General features: G+C 37.5%; 1 protein-coding gene across 1 annotated transcript; it reads left to right on the top strand.

The window, feature by feature from the left end:
* Positions 1-6682: 6682 nt before the first annotated feature.
* On the top strand, positions 6683-8999 carry LOC129899863 (uncharacterized). The gene is made up of 5 exons (XM_055974870.1): positions 6683-6871; positions 6976-7346; positions 7489-7866; positions 8197-8272; positions 8904-8999. The coding sequence occupies exons 1-5, from the start codon at positions 6683-6685 to the stop codon at positions 8997-8999; spliced, it is 1110 nt and encodes a 369-aa protein (XP_055830845.1).
* The last annotated feature ends 1232 nt before the right edge of the window (positions 9000-10231 follow it).

The raw sequence follows: 10231 nt of genomic DNA, 5'->3' as shown, positions 1-10231 counted from the left end.
ATGACATTTTTACACTTCCAGCAGCCTAAAAGGTGTTTAATACACCTTATAAAAACACCATAAACTTCAAATTAGTAGTTAAGACCTTACCTCACCCGAAATTGGTCAAAATTCACCAAAGTTATCAAAACGTGAATTCTGGGCAGGTTACTGTCTCGTATTGTCCCTTAGTTTCGAAGGGCTAATTTACGGGAACAGGATTTGTGTTCTAAATGAAAGTTATAGACATGTGTCTCAAGGTCGCATACCATTTCGAATCAGCCCTACAGCAATTTTGTACAAAGCGATATGCCCAAAATATCAACAGCAGTCTATGTAGGATTTCCAGAACGAAATCTGGACAGCAGCTCCCTCAAGCTTCACCACCATTTTTGGAGTAGAGAAAAGCAAAACTGGGTTGTAGCGTCTACATGAAAGTTGTATCCCTATGTAATATCTTTCTAAAACATCTTTAATCACTTGAAACGGAGCTATACAGAAGGAATTATACTGGTTTTACTAACAGTGGTATTTTCAAAAACGGGTCTATTAACAAGAACAAAATCTCCTCTTTTCCCTAACGATAAATTTTATGTTGTTAAACACCGTCATATCACCATAGGATACCTTAAATAATTAATTCACGGAAAGAAATCGGGCCTTACCTATTTTTCTCCCAAAGCCGTCGCAAGTTTCTCTCCTTAAGCTTTAGGGTTCTTTGTTCACGTTGCTGCTGGAAATTTTTAATGAACAAGCTGAAGATTTTTGGATACATATCAACTAATATAGGTGGTCCCAAGGGGTGACACGTGTCAGCCCCTAAGAGGGACACGTGTCCAGCCCCTATTGGGCCACCGTGTCCATGCAAGAAGGGTGGGGCTGCCACGTGGCAGTGGGGCCCACCTCCCCCCAGCAGCTGCATCACCTACTTGTCCCTAAGTAGGTGCATCACCTACTTGCTTGAGGTGCTGCCACGTGTCGCTCCTCCATTGGCTGCCACGCGTCGTCTTTTTCCCTTCCTCGCGGGTTCGTAATCTTGTCTTACTTTAAGAGCTCATGTAATCCGCACTACGTAAGCTTGGTATATCCTTAAGCAACTTAAGTGTATAAGACTCTTAACTTAGTGTCTTACGTAGGTAAATCGAGTCCTACGACTCATTTCTTAGCCTCCAACTCTTTCCGAATTCTTATGACTTTATCTCCGACCTCCCTTCTCGCGAGGTATCACAATCTTCTTTCCTTAGAGTTGTTTGATAGTGTCGTAGCTTATCCAGCTCACTTGATAGTGTCTAAGGAACTTAAGAAGACGTTACGAGCTCAAGAGTGCGGGGTGTAACAGAAATGATATTATATGAGGCTCATAGTTCATGATATTCTATTTATTAATGTTCCATGAAGATGTACCATGATTTGAGGAAAGTGTATTAGTGGAATAGAAAGAAAAAGAATATTGTAGAGTTTGTGGATAAATGTCCAAATTGTCATCAAGTAAAAGTTAAGCATAACTGTGAGGTTTAGCTCAAGATATTGAGATTCCTACATGGAAGTGGGAAGCCGTGAATATGGACTTTTTTTTATAGGTTTTCCTTGCACTTGTAGGCAGCATGATTCTATTTGGGTGGTTGTTGACTGAATAACTAAGTCGACTTATTTTCTTCCCATTAAGACTTCATACTTAGTCGAGGATTAAGCTTTATGGTGTTCCACCGTCTATTATTTTGGACTGAAGTACTCTTTTTACATCTCAGTTTTAGAGATCTTTCAAAAAGGGTCATGGTACTCAAGTAAAGCTTAGCATAATTTTTCTCCCACAAACAGACGAATAGGTTGAGCATACTATTCAGACCCTAAAAGACATGTCGAGAGCCTATGTGATGGATTTCAAAGGAAATTGGGATGATCATTTGCCATTGATAGAGTTTGCCTATATAAACAGTTATCATTCTAGCATCCAGATGGCTCTATTTGATGCCTTATATGGTAAGAGTTGTAGGTCCCTTATCAATTGGTTTGAGGTTGGTGGAGTTGCCTTGATAGGACCAAAGTTGGTGCATGAGTCTACAGAGAAAGTGAGATTAATTATAGAAAGATTGAAGACAGCCTAAAATTGACAAAAGTCCTATTCGAATGTAAGAAAAAGGAAACTTGAGTTTGATATTAATGATAGGGTTTATCTCAAAATTTCAATCATGAAGGGTGTGATGTATTTTGGTAAGAAAGAGAAGCTTAGTCCCCGCTAAATGTGCCCATAAAAGATTTTGAGGCAGATTGGCAAGGTGGCTTATGAATTAGATTTACCTTTGGATTTGGCATCGATGCATCCAGTGTTTCACGTGTCCTTGTTAAGGAAGTTTGTTGGTCAGCCTAGCTTATTGTGCCATTGGATAGCATTGATGTGAATGAGAGTCTCTCATATGAGGAATTTCTAGTTGAGATCCTAGACCAGCAAGTTAGAAAGTTAAAAAACAAGGAAATAGCTTTAGTCAAGGTTTTGTGGAGGAACCAAGAGGTTGAGGGTACTATATAGGAAGCTGAAGATGATATGATGTCACGATATCCTCATCTCTTTCCTTACATGCCTACTTGAGGTAATTAGTTCATTCATGATTCATTCATCCCAAACCATGTGTTTCAGTTATTCTCATGTTTTTATATGTATCCATGTTCATGAAATGAGTTCAAAAATCACGTTTTAGTTTGAGAATGAGAATTTCATGATTTATGCACTTTCGTGATGGGTTGCATTCATGTTTGGCTGCTATTCTCCTTTCTTATTCCATTCATACTTGTTTGAGTCCCATTCGAGTATGAATGTTCTAAAGGGGGATATATTGTAAGTTCTCAGAAGTTGGAAAGTGGGAAAATGAGGTTCAAAGGAAATTTCTCAGAAAATCCCAGCTCTTGGCATGAGGTTATCCCTCACGAGACCCTTTATGGCCCATAGTGCTCTCCACGAGTCATGGAGAGTTTCCATGAAGATCACCAGTGAAAGGAAAAAGTTAAAGGAGGGCATGGATGGCTTCATAGCCCGTGGTGCGAATCACAAGTTGTGGTATGGTCCATGAAGCCTAACTCCTCACATCCCCTATTCAGGGTGCCTACCACAGGAAGCGATAACATGGGCAGCATAGAAAACACCAACATTAGTGCCATGTACCCCTTAATACCACTCACAATGATTCAAGCAAAGTATCTCCAAGAACTAAAAGCTATGTTCATCAAAAAGGAAGAGTTAGAGGAGCTTGAAGGTCACCACATAAAGACATATAATGTGTGGAAGGTCTATCAAAGTGAAGAGGAAGAAGAAAATAGTTACCCATCATTTTAATAGCTTAAATCTTAATCCACATATCATTTTTCTTTCATTCCCTTTCCTTATCGTAAGTCTTATCATTTGGTATCGAGATCCATCTTTAGGTTTGTTTTCACTAATCTAAGTCTTGGAATCTTTATCTTTGAAAACAAAAAATCATCCAAAAAAATTCAAAATTTTTTTTGTTTGATTTGTTGTTTTTGACACTAGATCCTTGTTCCCTAGTGTCTTCTGAGACTACATTTCAAATTTTATTCAATTTTGAGTTGTAGAAGTAAAGTTAATATTTGAAGCATTTTGAGCTTTAAAACATTTTAAATTTTAAAAGTGGGTCTTTTGATTGCGGAGAAATTGGAGGTTCTAGATATTGGGTTTTTTTCAATAAGTCAAGAAAAAACTAATCCTAAATTTTGAGCCAATTGCGAGTTGATTTGAGATTATTGTGATTAAGTAGGTGTTCTTGGTGTTCTTGAACATCTTCAAGTTGTTCTTGAGGAAGAAGAAAAAAGAAAGTATATTTGATCCAACATTCTCAAGTCATGGTCAGCCAAGATGCTTATTGGTCCATAAGTAGAATTTTGAGGGGAAAAAGAGGAGAATATGGAAAAATAATTCCACGTCAGCAACCTTGACCAGTCCCGTCTAATGTGGGTATGTGTAAGTTTCTGAGGCTCATAAAAAGTTTGCAGGTTTTATACTTGGCCAAATTTTTGGGTCTCAAATTTTGGGACCCCAAAAAAACTGTCACCAAACTTACTTCTTTTTCTACACTCATTTTTCTTTCATTTCTCTACCATTTAGCAACTAATTAACATCTTTATTACTTGTTAACAAATCATCTCTTTGATTCCTCAAATTAAGTAACAACAAACATTTTCTTCTACTTTTGTTAATTTTTTTGTGAGTTCGATATTTTTGTACTTCTTTTCTTCTACTTTTCTTATCATAATTTGTAGATAACTTCTTAATTCAAGTCCATTACTTTTATTTGGATCGTTGTTCTTTCAAGAACCATAAGAATCCACTCTACCATAAAGGATATGTGACATTGAATTGAATTAACCAAGCTAGTTCACTATCAATTTCCGACGATGCCATAGAAGGTGATTTGAGAGTTACATACGAGTGACGTGAGTCTTTTGCTACTAACCTCATTTGTTAAGTTTTATTGTATCATGTCTACTACAAATCCACTTGGAGAGGTCACGGATAATATAATGAAGGCTATCACCAACACCTCCAAGAAAATAGAGGAAATGAATGGAAGGATGGGAGGTATAGAGGAAAGGTTGATAGAGGTGGAGAATGAGAATAGAGGGAAAGCAATTCAATTCAAATATGAAGAGATAAGGAGGGCGTTGGTGCATTCCACCATCACAACTCTAGGATAAGCTCATAATCTATGTTTTCCTCCTAAAACCAAACCCGAAACTACCAATGCCCCACTTTCCAAGCGAACAACCCTCCAAACCACGTAAGACAACCTACACCACATCCAAACCCACAACCCTATTACCCCCCCCCCCCACACACACACACACAAGAAAACCTTCCTTTTGGCGAAAACCAAGTACAATACCAAAATCCATTCCACAATGCTTCTAGTGTAGCTTTTGATGAAACCCACATATCACTTCCATGAAATGCACCACAAATTCCCTACCAAGACTACTAATACCAAAATCCTCTCTATGAAAAAATGCATTGGGATCTGAATAATGATGAGTTTTGGGAATATGGAGGTAGGTATGGGTATGGAGTACCAAGAGGAGGAGTACAACCTCGGTATTTGGGGTGTGAACAAGGCATGAAAGATCAAAAATATGGAAATAGAGGAGATAGGAGGATATGGATGTGATAGGATGGGAAATGAAGGAAATAGGTTTGGGGAGAGGAATGATCAAGATAGGGGCTTGAATACTATCAATGTCACACTCTAATATCATCATGGATAGCATAGATCAAATTAAAAGCTTTAGAGTACCTTGATGGACACCAAATAAGGATATACAATGTGTGGAAAGCCCATCAAAGTGAAGAAAAAGAAGAAGGAGGCCATGTGTGCAAATGACCATCTCATATATTCAAGAATTCACAGAGAATACAACCAAACAAGGCCCTTAACTCATTAAGGGTAAAATTGTAAAAGAAAGTATCTTCGTTATACTTTAGTATAACTAGTAGTCTTTTTTAATTTGGAAGGAGATTTTTGGATGTTGAATGAAAAAACTCTTAAAGAGTGTAGTTTTAAGGGTGGATTCCCTTTAGGTTAGTTTAGTTTAGTGTAGCTAAATCTAAATTAGTGATGGGTGAATTTCCATTATTGATTGAAGAATTCTTGCCCTTGATTTCATATTGATTCACCTATTTGTGGATTTCAAGTAAGTTTCTATTTTATATTGAATCATGTTTCTTTTACTCCTTTATTAATTGTAGATTCAATTATCCTTTGTTTCTTATCTTCTCATCTCTTATTTCTCATCTATCTTACTATGTGTTGTTTAATTCTGCAATTAATTTTGACTAGAGACATTTCCAATCGGAACCTTATCACACTCCCAAGGTTCAAAGGAAGTGGTGACCCCGATGAGTTCTTGGAATAGAAAATTCAAAGTGAGTGAATCTTTGTCACTAATAATAAGTCGGAAAATTTGAAGGAAAAGTATGCTCAACCAAGGGGAGGCAAAAAGAAATTCATCATAACTATGAGTTACCTACTTGGCAAGAAATGATTGCACTCATGGAGTTGCGATATTTGACTCTGAACTACTTCCAAGAGGTGCTCAAGAAGGTGTTTAATTTGAGGCAATGTGCCAAAAGTGTTGAAGAATATTATGATGTGTTCGAGAACTTATGGATGAAGTCGAAAATTAAAGAGAACATGCAATGTACGGTGATACAATTCATTGCAAACTTAAGGTATGATATATTGAAGGCTTTGAATCTTAAACTGAATGAGACAATTGAAGTGGCTTCCATGATGCCTCAAAGGTTGAAGTGGATCTGAAAGAAAAAAGGTCATACAAGTCTAAAAGTTCTTCAACATCAATATGGGATAAAGGTAGAGATAATTGGAAGATGACATCTTCTAGGGAGCAACCTAAGGGAGGTGGACAAGCTACTTAAGTCAAGCTTGATTAGAAATACAAGGCAAGTGACCGACCATAAGGAGGTAACTATGTTAAATCTAACTTTTATCATCCCTCTACAACTCAGTGCTCTAGATGTCAAGGGAGGGGACAAGTTGCTAGAGAGTATCCAAATAGGAGGACAATTGTTGCTCTTTGGGATGGTTATAAGATCGAATTTGAAAAAGATGGTGAAGAAAAGAATTAGGGAGAGGCATATAGAAGTGAAGGAGAGGGAGATGCTTCGGTGGATAAATAAGATATGTTGGATGAAGGGGTAAATTTTCCTTGCTTAATTGAGAAAGGGAAACCTTTGCTTGATGATGATGATGAGCTAGAGGTGAATACCAATCTTTCATGTGTTTTGACGAGAATTATGGGAGATTTTGCGAAGGAAGAACTTGATCAAAGAGAGAATCTATTTCATGCTGGGAGCAAAATCCAAGATAAGGTGTGTTCTTTGATTATTGATAGTGGAAGTTGCACTAATGTGGTGAGTAGTTCTTTGGTGGAGCATATTAAATACCAATAAGAAAGAATTTCAATCCTTACAAGCTACAATGGCTCAATGAGAGTCGTAAAATTAAGTCCCTCAGACAAGCAAGCATTTGGTATAGTGTGGGAAAGTACAATGATGAATTGGTTTCTGATGTTGTACCCATGTTGGCTTGTCACATATTATTGGGAAGACCATGGCAATTTGATAGAGATGTTGTACATCAAGAGAGATCCAACAAATACACTTTTGTGATTGAAGGTAAAAAGTATATGCTTTCTTCTCTCACTCCATATCAAGTGAGTGAGGACTATTGGGCTATAAAGGAGCTTCGGGAGATGATAAGGGTGGAGGAAGAAAAAGGTGATGGCAAAAGTTCCACTATTATTGCAAAGGAGGGAAGTTGCTTGGATAAAAATAAGAAGAAAATGTACATGATAGCAAAGCAAAGAAAATATTTAAAGGGTGTGGATGAGGAACGCTTTCTAGTGTTCCATATCAACACCAATCTTTTATTGCATGCTAACCAAGATACTAGCACTTTCCCTAGTATTGTTTCTTCTCTTTTGTAGAGATATGATGATCTATTTCAAGAAGAGATGCCTACAGGATTACCCCCCTTTGAGGGGGACTGAGCACCAAATAGATTTTGTATCGGGGTCACAAATTCCCAACCGCCCAGCCTATAGGATTAATCTGGAAGAAACCAAAGAGCTACAAAGGCAAGTGGAAGAGATTCTTGAAAAGGAGTTGATCAAAGAAAGCCTAAGTTCTTGTGCCATACTAGTAATTCTTGTTGCCAAAAAGAATGTTACTTGGAGGATGTGTACTGATTGTAAAGCCATAAACAAGATCACAGCGAAGTATCAACATCTAATTACTAGGCTCGATGACATGCTTGATGAGCTATGTGGCTCAATTGTGTTCTCCAAGATTGATCTTCGAAGTGGGTATCATCAAATAAGTATGAAATAGGGTAATGTGTGAAAGACGGTGTTCAAAACAAAGTTTGGGTTGTCTAAATGACTTGTGATACCATTTGGGTTGACAAATGCCCCAAGAACTTTCATGAGATTGATAAAATATGTTCTCAAACCTTTCATCAACAAATTTCTTATGGTGTATTTTGATGACATACTTATGTATAGCAAGACAATTGAGGAACATATGTCCCATTCGAAATAAGTGTTTGATGTCCTACTACAAAAGCGTCTCTTTGGTAATCTTAAGAAATGTTTTTTTTGCGTTGAGAAGGTTGTATTTTTGGATTTTGTGGTTAGTTCAAATAGAATAGAGGTTGATGAAGAGAAGGAAGAGTCCATCAAGACCTGGCCAATCCCAACCAATGCAACTGAGGTAAGAATTTTTCATGGATTATCAAGCTTTGACCAGTGATTTAGGAAGGGCTTTAGTTCAATCGCTTCTCCTTTGACTGAACTGATCAAGAAGGATGTTCCTTTGGTGTGGGAGGAAGAACAAAAAAAGTCCTTTCAAGCCTTAAAATCCATATTGAGTTATTCACCCTTTCTCAAACTACCCAACCTTGATAAGGCCTTTGAAATTGAATATGATTCTTCGGGTGTTGGTATAGGTGGTGTATAGATTCAAGAAGAAAAACCATTGGCTTTCTTTAATGAAAAGCTAAATAGAGCTACTCTCAGGTACTCAACTTATGACAAGGAATTGTATGCCCTTTTATGGGTGTTGGCTTATTGGGAACACTAATTGTGGCACAAAGAGTTTGTAATCAGGACCGATCGTGAGTCCTTAAAGCATCTTAAAGGACATTCCAAGTTGAGAAGGCGACATGCTAAGTGGGTTGAGTTCATTAAAATATTTCCATTTATGACTCAACTACAATCAAGGCAAGGAGATTGTGGTAGCGGATGCTCTATCAAGAAGGTTTGTGTTGGTTAGTACATTGGTTTTCAAGATGATTGGATTTGGGAGCTTGAAGGGATTCTATTCTATGGATTATGATTTGCAGGAAACTTTTGATAATCTTAGTCAAGGGAAAAAGGTTGATAGGTTTCAATTGGTTGATCTCTTCTTTTTCAAGGACGGGCGAGTTTGTGTGCCATAAGCTCATGGAGAGAATTATTTGTCAAGGAGGCTCATAGTGGTGGTTTGATTGGACACTTTGGGGTTTCCAAAATACTTGACATTCTTAAGGGACAATTCTTTTGGCCCAAGATTAAGCATGATGTGGAGCGGATTTGTGGAAAATGTCTCAAATGCAAGCAAGCCAAATCCACAACTCGGCCCTAAGGTAAGTATACTCCTCTTCCAACTCCTTGTGGTCCAGTGATGGACATTTTTATGAACTTTTTTTAGGACTTCCTAGGACTAAAAGAGGATATGATAGCATATTTGTGTAGTGGATAGATTTTCTAAAATGACTCAATTCATTCCATGCCATAAATGTGATGATGCATCCCATGTTGCATACTTATTTGTCATCAATGTGCTTAAATTGAATGGAGTCCCTCAAACCATTGTTAGTGATAGGGATTCCATGTTTCTTAGTCATTTTTGGAAGAGTCTATGGGGTAAACTTGGTACCAAACTTATTTTTCTACTTCATGTCATCCACAAATGGATGGACCAACCAAAGTAGTCAACCGGAATCTTGGAAGCATGCTACGATATATGATTAGGGAAACCCCAACTACTTGGGAAGATCATTTTACCCTTGATTGATTTTGAATATAACCGGTTTTTCCACTATTTTATTGGAATGTCCCCATTTGAAGCATACAATGTCTTTAAACCTTTGTTCCCATTAACCATGACTCTTTTTTCTAGTAATTTTGTTGTGAGCCTAGATTCCAAGCAAAGGGCAAAGGAGATGATGAACAATCATGCCAAGGTTAACGAGGCCATTGAAAAAAACAATCCAAAGGTGGCCATTAGAAAGAATTGTGGGAGAAAGGAAGTGATCTTCAATCCTGATGATTGAGTGTGGGTACATTTTCGAAAGTAGAGGTTTCTACAAGTTTGAAAAGGGAATCTAAGCCCAAGAGGATATGGACCCTTTAAAGTACTCAAGTGAATCAATGACAATGCCTAAATGATTGACTTACCAAGTGAGTATAATTTTCATAATATTTTCAATTTTGGTGATTTATCTCCTTGTGTTGTAGGTAAACCTTTTGGTTTGAGGAAGAATCCTTTTGAACAAGGGGAGGATGATAACATGGGCAACATATATAAAACCAACATTAGTAGCATGTACCCATCAAGACCATTCACAGGGAGTCAAGCAAAGGATCTCCAAGACCTACAAGCTATGTTCATTAAAAAGGAAGTGTTAAG

The sequence above is a fragment of the Solanum dulcamara genome, chromosome 8 (assembly GCF_947179165.1).
Source record: "Solanum dulcamara chromosome 8, daSolDulc1.2, whole genome shotgun sequence".
NCBI lineage: Eukaryota > Viridiplantae > Streptophyta > Magnoliopsida > Solanales > Solanaceae > Solanum > Solanum dulcamara.
This window is presented reverse-complemented; position numbering and strand designations above follow the sequence as displayed.

Excerpts from the sequence above, each read along its gene's own strand:
- LOC129899863 (XM_055974870.1), top strand. The coding sequence starts at position 6,683 with ATGTTGGATGAAGGGGTAAATTTTCCTTGCTTAATTGAGAAAGGGAAA. Across the intron at positions 6,872-6,975 it reads GGAGCAAAATCCAAGATAAG|CTACAATGGCTCAATGAGAG; the intron begins GTGTGTTCTTTG and ends AATCCTTACAAG. Across the intron at positions 7,347-7,488 it reads GATAAAAATAAGAAGAAAAT|AGATATGATGATCTATTTCA; the intron begins GTACATGATAGC and ends TCTCTTTTGTAG.